The 21,939-nt window shown below is 43.9% G+C and overlaps 1 protein-coding gene across 2 annotated transcripts in view; it reads left to right on the top strand.

The window, feature by feature from the left end:
• PLEKHB2 (pleckstrin homology domain containing B2) overlaps window positions 1-3,121 on the top strand; it is a 173,877-nt gene extending 170,756 nt beyond the window's left edge. For both annotated transcript variants that reach the window (XM_078666082.1, XM_078666081.1), the window contains exon 8: window positions 1,498-3,121. In XM_078666082.1, coding sequence (XP_078522208.1) covers window positions 1,498-1,634 — 137 coding nt within the window. In that variant the 3' untranslated portion in view covers window positions 1,635-3,121. The remainder of the gene's footprint in view (window positions 1-1,497) is intronic.
• The last annotated feature ends 18,818 nt before the right edge of the window (window positions 3,122-21,939 follow it).

Below are 21,939 nucleotides of genomic sequence, written 5' to 3'. Positions count from 1 at the left end.
GGTCTGAGCCATTCACCAGCTGAGGAGGTAATGCTTTGGTATCTGTTCACAGGGCGAGGAATCTTCAGTTAAAAGTCTCTGTCAGAAGAACAAATTATTTACCTTTGGTGACACCATTTCTGGTAGAGACTCTCTCTAACTGCGGTTTTCTCAATGACCCACCTTCCTCCTCTTTCTGTGAAATGGACTCACATGATCCATTAGTAAGATCCCAAATTTGAAAGATCTTCACACTACACTTCTGATTTCAATGCTCAGTGTCCGACAGTGCGGATGGAGAACAGAGAGAAACTGACTTCAGCTTGCGGAGATGGCGGTGTTCTAAGGGCCTCAGTGTCACTCCCGAAACTGATGGACCTGACTTGGAGCCGCATGGCGCCACATGCCGATGCAGAAGGGAATTGCTGTTAAACTTTCCGGACCCAGTGTGGGAAGCTAGAGAAATTCACAAGGTGAGGAATCTGCAGTTAGAATCTCTACCAGAAAAGGCATTATAGAAGGTAAGTAATTTATCCTTTATTTCTTTATGTTCGACTGGTGAATGCCATGAAGAGGTCTAGGGGGGCAAGAAAGGCAATATTGCCTTTATCTAGGTTTTGGAATAAGCCATCGAGGACGTGGATCATAATGTAGAGAGAGAAGAAGCTGTAGGAGCTATTGACTGCATGGCTGTGAACAAGAGGAGGGAGTATTGCCTGCTGTAGAAGCATATATTGTCTACCATGGTATTGGCAACATGTCAACTTTATGTTCTTTCTTTCCCTGGTACATCTGCCCCATTTACAGCTGACTGTACCAAAAAAGCAGTACATTTGCCTGGCAGCTCTGGTGAAACAAGTGCTTTCCCCTTGAACTATGGGAAGAAAGAGTAATATTCTGAATATATGACATTGCACTGCATGCATTTACAACGCATGCCTTTACAACCCGGTCAGTACAACGACCATGTTGTTACCACGCGTACCATTACAATGCAAGTCATTACAATGACTTGCTGTAGGGGGCGCTGGAGTTTGGAATACTATCATTTACTATTCCAACTCCAGTCTGTGCAACAGTAAGGAAGGTGTTGGATTGTAAATCCAACACATAAAACCCTCTAAAGCAAGTCGTTGTAATGACTTACGTTGTAATGGTATGCGTGGTAACAACGTGTTCGTTGTACTGACCGCTTTGTAATGGTACCGCGTTGTATCGACAGCGTTGTAAACTTTGGTAAATAATATTCCTCACTTGCAGTTAAAATTTTCGTGAGACAGTGCCTAGTGCATGTTGGCCATACTCGATAGCAGCCAACCATAAAATACCTTTCTAGTATTACATGAGTTTCAGATTTACAGCACTATATATGGCCACTCTATCTTCCAGTTTTGTGTTTTGTCTAGCCAAAGTGCATGTTTCACGTGCTGTGTTTTAGCTCATTTGAAAACGGAGATAAACCTAGCAAAAGTTAAACTGTACAACTGACAAATTGTTTATTTTCTATTTTCCTTCTAGGGCCTTATAACCAGCCTCCAGTCAACCATGTTATCATCCGTGAGCGCTACCGTAATAATGATGGAGACCTTGCCATGGGCATGCTAGCTGGTGCAGCCACTGGCATGGCTCTGGGATCTCTGTTCTGGGTATTTTAGAAACCCTCAAGTAAATGTAATCTTCTGCCTTGGCAACTCCAAAGTCTTATTTATTGTGCGTGTTGGCTAGTAATACTTTTTCTAAAAGTAACCTACCTTCTGTTATGTAATTTCACTTGTGTCCTTTAACAGTGAAAAAAAGGTGCAATAGTCCTTAGTATGGCGTGACATCATAACTGTGGAATAACTATACTTAGCACAAGGGCAGATGTTTATTTGAAACATCTTTAATGCAGCGTTGTTGGAAAAGTTTACTAAGACAAGACAAGCTTCCAGGTTTCTGACCTTTGTTAGTCAGCAGCAATAATGGGACCCAGCACACCCCACCTTTCATAAAGATATTGGGCAGTGAATCCTGTGGTTCAGTTAGAGGTCTTCTGCATCCCAAGAATGCCTTACTCAGATGAATCCAAGCAACACAAAGAAAGTTGTTTGGAGACGTATGGTGGATCAGATGCTCGAGCTGCACCCAAGGAGGCTGAGATCTAGACAGAAAGTCAACAACTCCCCCACCAAGAGGAGGATAGCCTCTTAAGCACTCTGTTAATTCTGTTAGATCAAATAGAAATGTACTACATTCTTGATCTTAGCAGCCTTACTCTTTTTGGATTGGTGGGTCAGAAAGTGCTGTGGTTGCTCATACGAAAGAGAGCGAATGCAAGCTTAGTTTGAGCTTTACTCGGGCACATTCTTTGAGGCACCTCCTCAACACGAGAAGCCAATATTGCACCCCACATTTTCATTGTTTTGTATTTGCACAAATGCACTTTCAGTTGCTAAAATTGCAAGGGTTTAACATCCTCCTATTTTTTTACATCACTTGTGTGGGAACTAGTGTTTGCCTGCAGGTCTACTGACTATTCCGTAGAGCACAATAATATAAAAGCAGTCAAAGGTAACCATTGCAAGGTTTGCTTCGTCCTTTATAGAACTTTGGGTTTGCAATGTAAAAGTGTGTGCGGGTAAGTTGCAGGTGCTGGGATCTACTATTTGGATTGAAATGTGTTTTCTATATTGATTCTTAACTATGGCACTCCAGATGCTATCAGTCCTTTCCCCTTAGCTTTGATCAGTTGATGACACAGCATTTCACATGACAATTTTAAGCACTCCTAATTTTGTTAGACATGGAAAAGAAGTATGGACAGCTTTAGTAATTTGGCCAGGATCACTCAATGAGGCCTTTCCAAGCGAGGTATGGGGGTGATACACTGGTATACCCCTTTAACATGAACATAATATGGACTTTTATAAAACGGTTAAAGGCGTGGTTTCTTTGGAGTATCTGTTTTCCAGCTTTGAAAGAAGATCCATGATAGGTAAATAGGAGTAAGGGTTTATTCAAGGTGAATTTGAACATAGAAAAATGAACAGCAACCTATTAATAATTCACTAGTTTATAATGTATAGCGTGCAGATTCTGTATTATGGGATACTAATTTATACTTGTTAAAAAATGAAAATTAATCAATAAAAGTTTAGCTTGAGATGCGGATGAGACTGGTCTTTTAAGTCTTTGTGATAACAGGTCCATGTTTCTTGTGATGCACTAAAATGTTTGGAAAAAGCTGCATTTACCCTAATTGGCTGCTACATTGAATTAAGTATTTCACTGTACACAAGACACAGATGATTTAAAAGTTTAGATTTGCACCTTCCATGGTTTCCTGGTACATTTTTTCCACATATTTTGGGTATTTTGGTTGAGGTGATCAAAATGTTGCTTTTGCACCTTTCACCAACATTTTTCCAAAACAATGGGAGCTCTAAAATGTTCTGCATTTTTCAAATATTGCACTTAGCAAAGAGTACTGCTTTGAAATAAGATGTTTAGAATAAAAACCAGCAAAACGGACAAACTGTATTTTTCCAATTCTGCACTTAGCAAAGAGTACATCTTCGAAATAAGATTGGAATAAAAGCAGCAAAATGGGCAAACTGAATAGTTTGGAATTCATGATGTTATGCACAAGTTCTGTACTGTTTGATCTTCTTTGATGGTCCTAAATGCTAGAATCCTTCCTGCATGCATGGACCCGGGAGAACTTTTCAAAGCTGTATTGTCCAATCAATTTTCACACCGTGTGTCAGTGTGCATCTTCCCTATGATAAGCAACACCCTACAGTAGCCTATGAGGGACTACATTTTTTCCTGGAAATCCTCTAATGAACCTTAATAAGTAGTTCCAAGGCTGCAATACATCATTTAATGTGCAAGAAAGATAGGAAAGTGTATGAAAGGGAATGAAATAATGTAGTCTGATGGGTAAACATTGAAAGGTGAGAAAAGCATTATGCGTTTTTAAGAGTCTAGGAGCTTTCTGTGCCCATGATACTCTGTACTGACAGTTACCTCAAAGAGCCAGTTCTTTTTTTCTGGCGCCTTTGAGTAGGAGCATATGTTAAGTTTCACATTTCAAATTTCTTTTTTAAACTAAATTTTGATAGCAGAACTTCTCCTTTTCATCATCTTTAAAATATTCTGTTGAATGAAGTAATTTATGTCAAGCCTATGAGACAACAAAGCTATCTAGTTGTGAGAGGCAGTGTGTCCTTACCAAGAACAAACCGGAGCTTGGAGCCTGCTCACTGCTTTCCATTGGTTAGCTTTGCTCTCTCTGTAATTTGCCTCCTTCTTATTTTTGTCATATGTTGTCAGTCTTGTGTTTGCCTCTTCTGTGGAGCATAGACTATTTGTCACCCCTTTTGACTGGCTGGCTTCTATACTTCCACTGCTTGCTTTTCAGGCACAACTTTTTTTCTTTTTGAATAAGCACTCCACAAGACTGCATGTCTTTCCTGCTGTCAATCTGATGTACTTCTCTTCCCCTTGCACTCTGTGTTGCTCAATGTTGCCTGTTTGCTTCTCCACCACCTGCTCAATGTTGCTCTCACCTGTTGCTTCTCCTCCCTCCTTGATACTTCTGTGCCCTGCCTTCTGTGTTGCTTCCCCCACACGCCTGTTGCTTCTCCTGCCCACTCCCACCTATTGTGTTGCTTCCAACCCCCGTCCTCCATGTTGCATCTCTCACCGCATGAGGGTTGCCAGTTGCTTCTCACATGCCTTTATTGCGTCCTCTACCTGTGCCCTCCTTGTTTCTCCCCCTCCCACTCTTCAAAAAACCGCTTATGCACATATTTTTATTTGCAGATCCAACTCGGATTGTCAAATAAAAAGAAAACTTACTGCTGCATCATTTTGTTGGCATACACATGCGTGATGCGCACACCTACAAAATGGTGTGGACTGCTGCATGATAGGCTTTTTTTCCATATTTAACCCTCCTGCACAGCATCAGCGATGCTGTAGAGCATAACAAAACCATTGACAAAGCCAGTAGGCCTGAAAAACAAGACGTGTTGACCTTTCCATTACATGTTTGCTGTTTTCTGACAAACTTCTATTTGAGAAATGTCTTCTCTTTTTGAGAAGTGTCCCTCCTGTTGTAGGAAAAAGATAGTCTCCGATTATATAAGGTCTCTGTAGTGTAGTGTGTCTGCCGATCTCACACTCAGTCAATGACTGTGAAATCTGTGAAAGTTAAGCAAAGCAATTATCAAAATGTTTGTGAAGGTCCGTTAAGGCATCTGTCTACAGAAAATAATTTTAAAAAAGAAGAAAAAGCTAGAGAAGTCCTCCTCTCATGCTTCCTCTGAAGGACAGCCTACTCCTGAGAAGGATTTCCATGAAGGGAGATGCAGAGGAAGGCGATCCAGTGGAAAAAATAGTTAAACATATTTCAGTATCGCTGTCAAAGATTTTGGCATTAGCGTTGAGAGCATTGGCACTGACCTGTTGTCCGTCAACGCCGGGTTTAACATCTATTTCTAATCAACATCATGGAAAACATACCAAACACCTGTAGTCTGAAAAACTCTAAGTGATAACATTGAAAACCATCCACAATTTGACATCAAAGACTGCCCACCATCCAACGTCATCAAAAGCATGTGTGATATTGCTGACCAACCAATCTTCGATTGCTACATCAGTAGGATTCCCATCACTGATCAACGTCACAACTCTCAATGTTAAAAAAGTGACACCTGAGCACTCCTTCCAAGTCCTTACCTCCATCGATGTCAAAAAGGCTAAGAATGTCACCATCACCTATGATGGGTATTCCGTCCCTGTCTATAATATTTTTGGCTGCAGCATTGCCTCTACATTAACTGTGTCTGGCATCTCCTTATCAAAAAGTTGTGTCCTGTGACATAACACCTACATTTTTAACCTTGTCTTTAATTCTTGCTCAAACTATGCCTAATCTAAACATATTGGACCTGTATCCAGTACCTTTCTCACTGATAAGGCCAATAGTCTCATTGGAGGATCCATTTCAAGTTCCTTTACACCCCTTTCAGCTGTAGCCCACCAGGATGGTATCGAGACCAACATCAGGTTCTCCACTATGCACAAGTAGACCAACTCCAACTTCTACTTGTATATCTACTGCCTCTTCCCATCGTACTCTGGAAAGGAGAAAAAGACACAGATCTCCTTCCAGATCCAGGTCTCGTATTTAAAACTCAGATGACACCAATTCATCTTACAATTCAACTTCGCCTTTCGCATCTCCATCTCGTGTTTCTCCTCTCAACGATATTGCAATCTTTAACGGGGCTCTCACCAGGAAAGCTGCTAAACGGAACATTGCCCTGGATGCTCCACAGCTGACAGTTTATGTGATTCTAGAAACTTTGCTGTCAAGGGCAGCTCTGAAAACATTGATACCTGTAGTACAGAGCCTGCTGGACATTGCAGAGAAAAGGTTCCCTACCTCTAGCAATATAAAAGCTGCCACTTTGCACCTCTTGAAGAAAGGTACCACAACAAGATGCCGAATTCCTAAACACTGAACTGAAACCTGGTACAGTTATAGTAACCTTGTGAAGGAGGCATGCTTCAGCTCCAGAAACTACTGCTCTGCCAGATGTTGAAAGCAAACGTCTGGACGCTACTGGTAGAAAAGTATTTAATATGGTAGCTGCACATTTAAAAAATGCTAGTGCAACAGCACTCTCCTTGGGTATCCGAGGGAATTCTGAGTGGACATGCATTCATTTATCAATGTGCCAAAACATCAGCAACAGGACTTTTCTGAAATGCTGCATGAAAATCCACTGAACTGTAACCAAATTATTAGTGCAGCAGTTGTTTTTGGAGAATTGGCAGCTATAGGATGCTGTCATGGTGTAGCTATTTGCAGATAGTCCTGGCTCGTCCACTTTAAAGCCATAGGCACAGTTACAAACCATGAACCTCCAGTTTCCAGGGTCTACTTTGGGCAACACATGGAGGAGGAGATGTAAAAGAGGAAGTTGAGGAAGAAACGCAGAAGATAGTGGGCTTGGACAAAAGCAAAAAGATCTTCAAACAGCAGTTCAAGGCAAAGATTGGAGGTATTACCAATGTATGGTTCAATTTTGCTGGCCCTTTCAACCTCAGCAACATCAATAACACTAATGATGGAGATACCCTCAGAAGAGAAGGTTGTTGAAATGTAAATCAACATAGACAAAGCCTCCCACCTGCAGAGGAATAGACAGTGACAATCTTATACCTCTCCTCCCTTTCTCATTCCACTGTAGGGAGCGGTGTCCTTGCATCTGCAGAGTGGATTTATGAATACAGGCTTGTGGATCCTATTAAAAATAGGGGCCATTGAACCAGATCTACCAGCTCAAGAGAGTCGAGGAGTTTGATGCAGGCATTTCTTGCACAGTAAAAAGGCCAATAGAAGGAATACAGACCAATATTAGACGTGCGGTTCACTGAAACATTTATCATGAAAGATCAGTTTTGCATTCTGGACTTGCATCCGATCTGTCTACATCTTTGGAGCAAAGCAATCCCTAGCATGGTGGTGCGAGAAGCATAATGTGCTCAAGGGAGTTTCCTTTCAGCAGGAGCTTCCATCACAAACCATATTGATGAATGCGCCCCTGTCACGTACAGCATTTGATGGTAGTACAGGGGCAGTGGACACTCAAGGAAGCCCCTTACCACATAAACGATCTCAAATAAAGAGCGGTTCACCTGGATCTCAAGACTTTTCTACCATCTCTGAAAAACGGATCAACAATCTAGATTCAGACAGACAATACCACACCTTGCATTATCTGAGCAGCAAAGAGGCACCGGGTAGAGACTGCTTGGAAGCACAGACAATCTGTCACTGGACCCCGGTCAGGGTACTGGCACGACCAGTGGTGCACATTACAGGAACGATGAATCGGGAAGCTGACCTTCTTAGTCGCTATTAGAAAAAGTCTCACAAATTAGTCCTGGAGGATGAAGACTTAAATGACATCTTTGAAGAGTGGGGAACACTTTCTATAGAACTCTATACAATGTCAAAAATACAAAAGCAGATACTTTGTGTCCAGGGTACCAGAACTGGAGACACTAGGAGATTCCATTTTGATCAGTTGGTTGAGACCATTTATTTACACATTCCCACCAATTCCGTTAATCACCTCAGTAATACTGAAGCTGTGGAGGTGTCCAGTGAAAATTATATTAATAGCACCAAATTGGCTGAGTTAGTGGTGGTACCCAGACCTTTTGCAAATGTCTATGGAACTACACAGGTGACCTCTGTGCTAGCTGGATCTGCTGACCAAGCTTCAGGAGCAAATTCACCCTCTGACTTTACCATCATTGAATTTGACTGCATGGCTCATGGCTCAGACTGTAAGGTCATTTGAATCTTCCAACGGCCTGTAAGGAAATATTGAAAGAAGTTAAACGTCCCTCCAGAAGACTGTTATTCCATGAAATGGAAAATATTCTGAATATGGGGCCTGGATAATGGCACAGTCCAAACATCTGTCAGGAGGACTTTATTTTACCTTCTCTGCTTTATTGAGCCTAAACCATGCTTCAATTCAAATAATCTAATGTCCATCTGGCCACTGGTTCAGCCTACAGAAAATCCCCAAATGGACAATCATTTTTAAAAATATTAGTCATCAAAGACTTCTTGAAAGAACTTAATAAAGTGTTCCCTCCAATTGGACATCCTTCTTCAATGTGGGAGTTAAACATTGTTCTGTCAAAGCCGGTCGACTCTCCTTTTGAACTGATACACAAGTCTATATAGCAGCATTTCTCCTGTAAGACAGCTTTCCTTATTGTCATCACCTCTGCTCGGGCAGTGAGTGGGTTGCAAGCTTTATTAGCAGTGGAGGCCTACACTTTTTCCACTCTTTATAGGGTGGTAATGAGAAACCATTATTCATTCCTCCCAAAAGTTGTTTCTGACTTTCACATTAATCTATTACTCTTCCTATTTTGCCCCAATCCTCCTCAACATCAGAAGTGACCTCCATTCACAAGACATTAGAAGAGTCCTTTGCTTCTACCTAGATAAAACAAAGATCGTAGAAAAATGCACTAACTCTTTATTAATTATGGCCAAACCCGACATGGTCTAACCACATCCAAGCAATATGTTGGTAGACGGATAGAATCCTGATTCATACTATGCTGTCAGCAAGCGAACAAACCTCTACCTTTAAAGCTTTACGCTAATTCTACCAAAGGAAAAGTAGCTACAACAGCTTGGATCAGGAATATACCAACTGTAGACATCTATAAGGCGGTAACATGTAAATCGATCCACACATTTACGAAACACTATTATTTACATGTGTACATGCAACCATATATTAGAATGAGCTACAAAATAAAAAAAATCTCTTTAAACAGAGAATCTCCTTTTTTGTCAAGACATAATCTGTACACTTGAGGTTAGTGTTCTTTCTGGTTTTTTTCTTGCAACCTAGGAGACTCCTAGTTAAGAAACATTTGCTTGCTACTTTATTCTATCATTTATGACTATGAATTAAGTTCCTACTGTGCAGAACAAAAGGTTACTTGCAGTACTACCTCAGGTTTATAGAAGTCTTCACTGCAGCCATAAATGACGCAGGCTTGAAACTGATCATTAAATTTCATCAGTGGATTTCCAGGAAAAACTGTAGTCCCTCGTAGACTACTGTTATGTTAATAGATTTAAAGCGCTCGTTTACTCTCCGGTGTCTTGCGGCTGCCTCCACAGGAAACATGAGAGACTGTAAGTATGCTAGTTATTGAAGGGCCAGGTTTTCAGGAGTTATGTTATTACTGTATGTATTATTGTAGGGTGTTGCTCATCCTAGGGAAGATGGACACTGGCACCCTGTGCGACATTTTAATGGACAGTATACTACAATAATACTGCTTCAGGGTCCACAGGCAGTGGGGCAATATTATAGCACTTATGACTTCAATGGAGAATCATCTGAAGCAGAAAAAAGACTCCAAGCAAGTAACCTTTCTTTTGTTTCAATAAGTTGTGATTGGGCAGTTGGGACCAATGTGGCTTGGAGGGAGTACCTATGGGTTTAGCTTTTGTTTTACTTCTAGGGCTTGCTAGTAGACTCCTAATGGGATATTCTGTTAGCCAACATATAATTATAGAGGTAAAGGGTTATGAGTCTATATTCTTGCCCCTAGGTATGGTAAACTGTGATAAAACATAAATCCCTGGAGATCCCTGTAACATCCCTTTGAGAAAGAAGATACAATTATCAATGCAGATTGATGCCTTATCTCCCTGTGGGTGACGATACGTCTGTCTCATCTGTCTCATCAACTGTGAAAGAGAAGTTGCCTAGCATGCCTAGTAGGAGATGGCTAGAATCAGTGAGGGGTTCAGTAGAGAATCTGTCCCTTCCAGCACACCAGAGGAGAAGCTGTAGATTTAAGGCTGCAACTGCTCCTGATAAATACTTCTACCCGGAGATTCCCACCTTTTGATTCCTCACCGGAATTTTCCCGGGTGGCAGACTAAATCCGGAAACTTTACACCATCTACCAACACGCTATGTGGGACTGTGAGACTCTAGTCCCTCCTTTGGACATAACAAATTGAAAATATATAAAGTGCCACCCTGTGTGCTTCTGTGTTTTCTTTTCCTTCACTGCCCTTCAAAATGCATCGAGATCGCCCACTTCAGCATTTTATCATTATTATCTTCTAATATAAAAATATCCTCATAGTGTACTTTATGGTCAAATCATCTCTGCTCGCCAATTGTTTGGGCTTTACACATTGTTGCAGTTGTGCACTTGCATCAAGCAGATGTCCAATTTTGGATCATCACAGTGTCTTTTTTCGGTGCCTGGATCCCAAGAACAACTCTGGCTCCGGTAAGAAATGTGCCCTCATGACCTTCAAGGCGATCAAGGAGAGGTAAGTCAATAGTTACATAGTACAGGTCTACAAATAACTGGATTTTCCCCACTCCATTTCTCCTTCATCAGGTATATCCTCGAAGAGGGAGTGTTCTGTTGAGAAATCCTCTTAAAAAAACAAAACCTAAATGGGAGCCCTCCACTTCCATATGTCTCTCCCATTCCATGGATAGCTCTGCCAGGCATTTTTGAGATTCCCCAATTCTGGCCATGATGTAGTCCTCAGTGCCTGTTTTTGAGTAATTGCTCCCATAGTAGCAATTGGCCGCCTTAGTGGATTCCATGCTCCAGATCTGTAGGTCTACTCCTCCTTCCTCTGGTGCACAATCTGGGCCCACAGAACTTTTTTTAATTGTTTTTATTGATTTTCTTTTTTTTTTTTTATTTGTTTTTTATTGAGAATTTGGGTGGTATAAAAGAAAGAGACAAAAAGACACAAAAACACACATTATTACGCAGTAATTGATACAGCAAAATTCATAAAGGAGATCAAATCTGTTCAAGCACTTAGGTCAGGATCGTTACTACAGACAGTATAGATAAGCGGCATCATACATAAATATCTAAGTATATAAATATGTAGAAAAGATAAAAGATTAACACCTCGTTGCTCTTAAACCTACTAACCCCTTGAAATCACTATCGAGGTTGAATTGTTATAGCCAACTAGCCCATCTGAGTCGAGAAATTTAAGATGCTCTGCCCTCCCTCCAAGCATTCAGCGGGGCCCACATATTGTACCCAAACTCTCGCAATTTCCTACCCTTATGTAAATAGAGCATAGATTCTATATTATGAATTGTGAGGAGCCTGGCCAGCCACATTGAAAATGTTGGTGCGGAAGGATCCTTCCATGCAGCCGAAAGCAGGATCCGTAAAACCGCCACAGCCAAAAAAATAAAAGCCTCATTTTCTCTGCTACTAAGACCCAACCTGCTATCAATTCCGAAAATCATGACTGTTGGGGATAGGCTGATCTTAGAGCCTAGCAGCCCCTCAAAGAATTTCTCAATCTCCGTTATGATTAGAGTAAGTTTGTCACAAGAGTAGAACATATGTAGCAGGTCGGCCGGACCCTGTTGGCATCTCGGGCAGTTACTATCCATCCTCAAACCCCAATCATATAACTTAGAGGGAGTATAATACAGATTAAAAAGAGTTTTAAAATGTTGTGCCTTCAGATTAGAGGACCTAAACACCTGCTTATCCAGAGATAGCGCTATTTCTAAATCTACATCTGGATCTTGTAGCTTAGCTGCCCATGCTGCCTCGTGTTTCTCCAAATCATCCGGCACCTTTTCAATTAGCTCTTGATAGATAACCCTAATCCTAGCACCGCCCCTCAATAGATATTCGAGTATAGCACTGCGAGCGCCCCAAGCAGGAGCCGGCACAACCGCCCTGAACGCTCGCGAGATCTGAAGGTACTTAAAGCTGTAGCCACCTGGTAGATCAAATTTCTGTTGGATGGCATCTAGAGTCATGATCTTGCCATTGCATAATATATCCCCCACTGTCTGGATGCCCTGTTGTTCCCACATTTTCCAAGCCCCATCGACACTCAGGTTCGGAAAGAACCCTGACCTCCACAGCGGTGTGTATATGTTGACTGTAGGGATCTGTAGGGATTTTTGTAGTTTTTTCCAGAGATCCCATGCACTAAGAACCTTGAGCCTAGTTTTTAAAAAAAATCTACGCCCAGTTTTTCTTAGTAAAGCACCAACAGCTTCCTTCCCCATTAATAGTTCGTATATTGAGGGGAGGATGTATAAATCAGAAGTCGGATCCAGCGTGTGTCTCTCCCTGAGTGTAGGTTCGAATAAAACAGACATCTGTGTCAATAAGCAAGCCCAATGATAAAATCTTATATTTGGGACTCCCAGACCTCCGTGTTCCTGAGGGAGAGTCATATATTTAGCTGCCCTCCTTATCTTTCCATATTGCCACAAGAAGCTATTGAAAATAGTCTCTGTCTTTTTTAAGACTCCCTCCTCGATTAAATAGGGAATGGATCTATATAAATACAGAAGTTTGGGTAGCATCGTCATTTTTAAGACATTTGTCCTACCTATAAGGGATAGATGCTGCAGATCCATACGCTTTAGGTTTACCTCAATTTTTTTGAGAAGTGGATTAAAATTATCTTGTACGATCGACCCTGTATCTGCATTAATAATTACTCCGAGATAAGTGGCAAAGTTGAGATATCTCTGATCCATTTTTACTATATTCTTGGAGCATATCACCTGTGTTTTAGCCTCATTTAAGCGATACCCAGAGTGATATCCAAATTGCCTAGTGATCTCAACTAAAATTCGCATGGTCTCTGCAGGATCTGAGGTGATGATTGCCAAGTCATCGGCGTATGCTAAAATTTTGCTCTCGAACCCGTTGGTTATTACAGGCTTGATGCTGTTATTCCCCAATATCTCCCTAACCAACGGGTCGATGTATAAAGCAAATAGAATAGGTGAACAGCAAGATGGCGGCAGAGTGAGAGGAGCCGCGGAGCAGCAGCGTGGAGTGGTGTGATTAAAACCTCCCAGCTCCCTCAACCCCCCGTATGGCAACCACTTTCCCCCCTTCTGATCTATGGGACAAGATCCGGTTACCTGTGTCAGGCTGTCGCTGCCACGGTGAAACGGTAGCGAGTTCGCCAGAAGTCATCAGGTGGAAGCAGTCCTCCGGAGCCGCCGGGATTCTGTGGCTATCGGCGGCAGCATTCGGATTTTGGGCTCATCCTCAGCGCCGGCGCGTAGGTCGGAGTTCGGCTCGGCACCAAGTGGAGGGGGTCTTCAGAGGCGGATTTTGCCTGCTGGGTCGGTGGCTGAGGCGGACGGCGGGGATAATGCCTCCGAAGCCAGCCTCTAACGCAGCGGCAAAAGCGGCAGCCGCGAAGAGGAAAGCGCTGGCTATTCAGACTGCCTCCAATGCAGCAATGAACTCCGCACACCTGCAGAAAACTATCGCGGAGAGCGAAGGGTCATCTGAACCAGCAGGGCAGGCTGAAGCACAGATTGAAACGCCGGAACAAACAAAAGGAGCAAAACGGGCCACGATGCGCTCCAAGCAGACTCCGTCAATTTCAGAGCTGCTCGCTCGTAGCGGCAAAAATCAGCAAACCGTAACGACTTCAGTGCCTCAGTCACCAGTCAGCGAGGCAACCCCAGGTAACAGCGCTGCACACGCACCATTGCTGGGGGATACTGCATGTATGCTCACTGAGCAAGCTGTGGGGATGTCGGATCTGTCAGATGCGAGAGGGGATGCTGGGACCCCTGAGACCCCCGAGCTTGCTAGTGCAGGGCTGGCTGAGCAGGAACAGGCCAGTGGGTCTTTAATCAATAAAGTTGCTAATGTCACCACCTTATGCAAACCAACAAGCACAATGGTTCTGATAAAATAACGAGTCACTAGATGCTGCAGCAGGTCGGGAACAGGTGATGGAGGCAGCTGGCACTGATAAAGACACTACACTTTTGTGTCCTCCTCTAGCCCTAATGTCTCTGGCAGAAGGCTGTGACAGTGAGCAAGACAGAGAAAAGGACAGTAGCGATTGCTTCTATTCCCTGACGGAAGAGGCGGAGTGGTCTGACGAAGAAAAGAGTTCCTCTCAAGAAGGTAGTGGCTTGGAGTCGGATAGCGATCTGGACCACACCCCCCCTAACACAGCTAAAAGAACTGCTGGTAAAGAGAGGGCTCAAGCTCAGTCGCACATGGATCTAACTTGGGATCACTCCTCAGCCAGACCATTACAGGGGACCCAAGACGTAGGGGCATCTACATCCCACCCTCCTCTCCTGGATGTTATCTATCAAACCATCCTCACACACAGAGAGGAAGCTAGACAGGATACTAAAAAATCACAATCAGCTATGCGTAAACTACAGGGTGTGGTAAGGAAACTGTCTAAAGCACATGCTAATGTGGGGGACAGGTTTCTAACATAGAGGAACGGATTGTGGCGACTGAGACTGAAGCAGCTGCCGCCTCACTTAAGGTTGACCTACAGGCCGCGCAGGTTGTTGATATCCAGTGGAAGCTGGAAGACATGGAAAATAGAGTGAGACGCAACAACCTGCGGGTTCTGGGGGTCCCGGAGGGGGTCGAGGGGTCAGATATCAGGTCCTATATGATCACCCTATTTAAAAATGCATTTCCGGAGTTGACAGATTGGAACTGGTCATCTGAGATCCAGAGAGCCCATCGGACCCCGTTCAAAATTCGCTCGGGTGCAGAAAGCGACAAGCCAAGGGCAGTCCTAATTTTTCTTGGAAACTATGTCCTTAGACAAATTATCTCGGATAAGGCTAGACCTGACGCCAAAAGAACTTGCGAGGGCTTATCCTTCTTTGTTAGACCAGATTTTTGCCACACAACGGTTGAGAGGCGATGGCGACTCCGGCAGCTGATCAAGCCCTTTCAGGATAAGCATATGCAGGTCTATCTAGTAAATCCAGCGCAGCTCAAGGTAATAAGGGAGGGAAAGACTCAATACTTTTCATCCGAGGTGAAAGCAAAGGAGTTTCTGGACTCAGTGTAAGCAATAAAAATCGAGGGGCGGGGGGGAAGGAAAAGAAAAAATATACCCAAAAGAGAAAAAAAAAGGGGAGTGAAAGGAGGAAGAAAAAAAAGGGAAAATGAGGTCTTACAAAAAGATGGAATAATATGATTTTTTATTTGTTTTTTAAAAAATTTTTTATTTCTCTTCTCTTGGTTCAAAACGCTATTATCTATTGAGCTCGATGAAGGGATTGGGGACTCAGGGGGGAGGGCAAGTTTTTTTTTCCAAGTGGTTTTGTTGTTTGAAGTATAACTGCACCACGCTCCACGCTGCTGCACCATTCCATCAACGCACAGACCTAGGTCTGAGCGCTTCTGAGGGGAGAGGGAGAGGGAGGGGAGAGAGGGTGGGGCGGGTCACAAGGGTGGGAGAAGTAGTCACGGGTGGTGGGGGGTGGGGTGGGGTAAGCATCGAAAATAAAAAATTGAGAATGGGTGGCAAAAAAATTATGTGGCACAATCTTTACAAAATGACCAATGTTAGTAAACAAATCCAGGTATTAAGAACTAGGAGAGAATTGAAGAACAAAGATGTCAAGCCTTAATATATATTCAATCAACATAGGGGGTCTGAACGACTGGCGGAAAAGAGCGAGATTGGCAGAGTTTGTCAAATCCGAGCCTATCGATATCTTGTGTATGCAGGAAACCCATCTTCCTTGGGCAAAAAGAAAGTTGTTAAGGGCCGGAGGCCTTGAGATACTATCGTGCTCCTCTCAGTCTTCAACAATAAGGGGAGTGGCAATCCTGGGTAAAACAATCCTGGGGGGGCCAAACGTTTTAAATCGGATCCCTTGGGAAGATGGGCAATAGCGGAATTAGCTTGCGGTCTAACAGTTTGTGGGATCTACGGATCAAACCAGGATGACCCAGCAGCATTCCAAATACTGGAGGGGGAATTGTCAACTTGGCCAGAGCCTATCTTGGTCTGTGGTGATTTCAACATCTCATTAGATTTGACAAAAAACGTACCGTATACTGGTAGAAAGCCAAAAGTCTTCAGGGCATTATTATCAATGATGCAATCACATGGCTTAATTGATATCTGGGGGACAAAATACCCGGACGATCCAGGCTTCACTTATTTCTCAAGCCCCCATCAAAAGTATTTCAAATTAGATTACTTTTTAATATCAGCGGGTGAAATTGGGAAGGTTAATATCATGAAGCTCCCTAAGGTCCTTTCGGACCATAGTCCATTGGTAATTAGATACAATGGTATAGGTGTGTCTAGAAAGAGAAGCGCCTGGACATTTAGCCGAAAATTACTGTCCGATACTCTATTTGTGGAACATTTACGAATATGGACTCGCGAGTTTTTTGACGCAAATCAATATAGTGCCTCAAGGAACTCGGTTTGGGATTGCTTCAAGGCAGCATTAAGAGGGGAAGTCATCAGCTATACCTCCCAGGCAAGGAATAAACAACAGGAAGGTAGGACTAAACTCCTAGCCAATTTGGTTAGGGCAGAAGAGCAGCACTGCCTCGACCTGTCCCTTGGGAGAGAGGGAAGTGAGAGTCAAACCAAAATCTGCCTGATCAAAGCAGAACTACAGAAACAGATGGCAGAAAATGCGTCAGTAGAGTATTGGACTTTCAGGAAGAAAATGTATGAGACAGGGGAACAGGCTGGGAGGGCACTGGCTTTAATAATCAGGCAAGACAGCGTCAAAAATACAATAACTAGCATACATCATGAGGGACAGGATTTTACTAAATCACAAGCTATTGTGGCAGTATTCGCAAAATTTTATCAGGGATTATATAGGGAAGAAACAGGGGATGTAGGGCTCTATGGCTTGGATGGTTGCCACCCGGATCCAGGGTCGAAGTTGGGTCCAGATGATGCGGCTAAATTGGAGTGTAATATAACAACTGAAGAGGTACGTGAAGCATTATCTAATCTGGCCGCAGGTAAAGCCGCTGGCCCCGATAGCATCCCCTTGGAGCTTTACAAATGCCTGTCGGTAGAAATCACCCCATTACTATTAGATCTGTTCAATGGAATCATATGTACGGGTAAAATCCCTGAGACATGGAGGGACACTAATATAGTTGTCTTTCATAAAAAGGGCAAGCCAAAAGAGAGCACCGGATCATATAGGCGGATCTCTCTCATAAACTCGGATAATAATATATATGCAAAAATTTTGGCCACAAGGATGGGGAGGATCATCGGTGGACTGGTCTCCCCCTGGCAGCATGGGTTCATTCCGGGCCGTGGTACCACGGACCACATCAGAAGAGCTATATCGTTGTTCGAGGCCCATGCTGGGGGGGGGGGGAGGGGAGTAGCCATGATCCTCCTCGATGCAGAAAAAGCATTTGACCGCGTCAGGTGGCAATATCTATGGGATGTAGTCCGGGAGAGTGGGTTCGGCCCTAGGATTTTGATGGCTCTTAAGGCCATGTATTGTGGCCCGTATTCAGATGATGGGACAAAGGTTGGACAGAATAACGATAAGCAGGGGTACCCGGCAGGGGTGCCCCTGTTCACCTATTCTATTTGTTTTTATTGATTTTCAATGACATAACATTGTAGCATTAAAATCAATCAGAGACAGACATAGCAATTTGATTCGAAAAAGATAGTCAATACATACAGAAGCAGTTTATAGTGGAAAGGAAATAACCACCCCAGCTCTGATGATGGCGTCTCTGGGCCTCACCAAATAAAGCAGACATTGCGGTCATGAAAACCCTATTAACAATAACAGCTAGGTTAGGACTGAGGGGGGCAAATAGTATGAACACAAAGAGAGATCCATATCCCAGTATCCCCATATCAACATTGGAACATCCGTAAATAAGCATTGCGAGAGTGAGGGTGAAGTGTTAATGCGAAGTGTACAAAGAAAGTATCTCATGAACATTTCCCTCTTAAATATCTATGCCACTGGTTCTTCAGTGATAGTAGGAGTTGCTGGGGAATGTGCGTTAAGGTAGTTTTTTTAGGGGATGCCAGATATTCCAGGGTCGGGAAGTCGAGGGGAGTATCTCTGCATAATTACTCAAATGTTCTTGACAGTATGTTAGATCGGAGAGCCAATCCTTAAACTTCGGCGCTCTGCCTCTGCCCCATCTGCAAGCGACACAGTGTTTAGTCATTAACAAAGCAATTGACTGGGAGCGACGATGGGGCCTCGCTATTGATGCGGTGTAGCACAATAAAGCCACTAGTGGGGAGGGCTCTAAAGAAAGTGCTGTCATCTGTTCTAGAGCCTCAAAGACCTGCCTCCAATACTTATTCACCATGGAGCAGTCCCAGGCAAGATGAAGAAAATCTGCCCAAGCAGAACCACATCTATCACATCGATACGAGTCTTTCAGTTTGTATTTATACATTTTGACAGGTGTATAATATAGACGATGCAAAAATTTGAAGTGAGTAATGCGGGGTCTGCTGCTGGCCGAGATTTGCTCCGTTTGTAAGCAGCAGTAAGCCCAATGTTCTTCTGTGAGCTCTGTATTACAGTGATCGAGAGAAGAACAAGGAGCTACCTCCTGCTGTGTGTGAAATGTGTAATAGAGTCTGGAGACGACATGCCCTGGAGAAGTAGCCTGTAAGACCAAGTGTAGAGGGGCCAACGAAGGGGGCTCCTGAGGGAATGCTGGGGAAATGTGTTGCATACCCTGCCTGAGCCGCACATAAAGGAATACATCTAATGGAGAGGGCTGAGTGCCGAGGAATATCTGCTCTAGCGATTTGAATGTTCCATTGAGATAAAGGTCCCCCCAAATTGTGATTTTCATCCGTTCCGGTAGTTTAGGAATTCCCGGCTCTTGCAGCAATGGCATGTGGGGGTGGTATGACAGTCAGAGCAGTGGGGAGTAAAGCAAGGTACCTTGTGGTAATGTAAGGATGCAGTGCCAGACGTTAACCATGCATGTAGTTGTTGGGGATATTTTGTCCCTTGGCTGAGGGACGGCACAAATCATGCCCGCAATGGGAGAGGATCTGTCAACCATTGTTCTGCTGCTACCTGCGGCATATATACCCGTGGGTGAAACCAAAAGTTAACCTAGTGTGTCTGAGCACATGTTTAGTACAATTCAAAGTTTGGGACGTCAAAGTCTCCCAAGGCGAAGGGCTTAGTAAGTATATTCCACTGTAAGCACGGCTGTTTGCCCCCCCCATGTTTATCTGATCATTTCTGAACGCAGCACCTTAAAGAAATGCCTACCTGAGTGGTATGGAATGTTAAGGAATAAGTATAGCAGCTGCAGGAGAACTACCATTTTTATTAGGGAGACACGACCCGCCATGGAAAGCGGAAGGGAGATCCTTCGGGTGACACAGTTTGCAATACGGTCGAGGGTCATGCCATAATTGAGGCGCATTAATTCCTCCCGATCTCTAGAAATGCGCATCCCCAGGTAGTGTAGATCGGAGTTACACCATTCCAGTGGGAAGTCCATGGGAAATTGTGTGGCAGTGGGTGTGAAAGGGAATACTTGCGACTTCCCTCAGTTAATGTGAATCCCAGAAAGTTTCCCAAAGACAATTCATTCTCGAAGGAGTAGGTTTATGTTGTGTTGTGGGTCCCGAATATATAGGGTGACGTAGTCAGCATGGAGGGATATGAGTATTTGGCGCAAGTTACAGCGCAATGCCTTGTCCTGGTGGTGCTGCCGAAGCTTGGCCGCCAAGGGTTCAATTGCGAGGGCAAAGAGCAGGGGGGAGCATGGCCACCCTTGCCTGGTGCCCCTGGTTATGGGGAAGGCTGGAGACAGTCGGCCATTGACCATAACTTTAGCTTTAGGGAGTCTGTAAAGTAAACGGATCCACGAAAGAAACAGTGGAGGGAACCCCATTTGCTGCAGTACCCTTAGTAGATAATCCCATGCAACAGAATCAAATGCCTTGGTGGCGTCTAGAAAGACCGCTGCCAGCACAAGGTTGGGATCGACATTGTGCAATATGGAGAAAAATGTACGTAAGTTATGTGTAGGCGAACGTCCAGGGATAAATCCCGATTGATCAGGGAGGACGAGCTTCTCCATGAGCAGGTTCAACCTATTGGCAAGGACCTTAGCAAAAATGTTGGTGTCACAATTGATGATGGACAATGGTCTATACGAGTCGCAATGGACTGACGACTTCCCTGGTTCAAGTAGGGGGGTGATGAGTGCCTCTCTCATAGAAGGGGGGTGTAAAGCGTTCTAGGGAATCCTCATATACCTCCCTGAGAATGGGAGCTAGTTGATCAATGTATGTCTTATAGAAGTCGATGGGGAGTCCGTCTAGGCCAGGGGCTTTCCCAGACTTCTTGTGCATAATTGTGTCTCTTATTTCATCTAGTTCAAATGGGGCACACAGGAACTCCCTCTGCGAGTCACCCAACCATCCCAGGGCGACGTCCGCAAGATAGCTATCGAGGTCAAGGGCCTCCCGTCTGCCCGAGGTGTACAGCGTAGAGTAGTGTGTGGTAGAAATGTTAAGTATATCAGCCGTGTCTCTGTATAGCACTTCCCCAGGACCCTCAACTTCCAGGATATAGTTAGAAAAGCGAGGCCTTCCTATAGTCTCTGCCAGAGCCCTGCCTGGGCGCTCGCCTTCGCCATATCGTCGGGCTACCCAATACTTCCCTCTGAATTTGAAGTTCACTTTGAGTTCGTCCATCAGTGCCATGAGAAAGTCTGCTCTCTATACTTTTAAGTTCCTTCTCTAGTTTCTGTAGAGTATGTTGGATGTCCCGTAAGACTCCAAAGCTCTTTGAGATACAAAATCCCCGAATTGTGACCTTAAAGGCCTCCCATATTGTTTTGACGCTCTCAACAGAGCCATGATTCCTCTGAAAAAAATCAGTAATTTCTTGTCCTAGTTCTTCGTGAAATGCTGTGTCAAGCAGCGTGAGGGGCGACACTCTCCAAATGCTGCGTGAGAGATCATATCCTGGCAGGGACAGCGTCAATTTTACGGGAGAATGATCAGAAAATGTGTGCTCTAACTGCGTAACAGCCGTAATCAACGGGCTGAGGCCCCGGGAAGTGAAACAATACTCCAATCTGGCCCATGAAGCAGAGTGCGCTGTGAAGTGTCTACCTTCAGCGGAGTGAGTATGTACATGACGCCATGCATCTATCAGCTCATTGTCAGTCAATATATCTTGCACCATTTTTTTAGATCTATTGTAATGGTGCCGCACGGGGTTGGACCTGTCTGCAGCGGTATTAAGGGCAACATTGAAGCCCCCCCCATATAATGTGAGTGGAACCGATCTCAGTGATTTTCCCCCACCGCGTGGCAAAGAATTCCGGGGAATCAATGTTAGGGCCATAGCAGCAAGCTAGGGTGATCGATACAGGATCCAATCTGCCCATACAATGCAGTAATGACCATGCTGATCCTGTGCTGTGCCGGCCACTACAAAGGGAGTTTTCTTTTTTATAAGTATTGCTGTCCCTCTAGAGTATGATGAGTAAGAGGAACATGTTCTGTGATCTGCCCATTTGGATGCAAAAGTATTGTGAGGATTGTGATGGGTTTCTTGGAGC

The sequence above is a fragment of the Lissotriton helveticus genome, chromosome 11 (genome assembly GCF_964261635.1).
Source record: "Lissotriton helveticus chromosome 11, aLisHel1.1, whole genome shotgun sequence".
Classification (NCBI taxonomy): Eukaryota; Metazoa; Chordata; class Amphibia; order Caudata; family Salamandridae; genus Lissotriton; species Lissotriton helveticus.
This window is presented reverse-complemented; position numbering and strand designations above follow the sequence as displayed.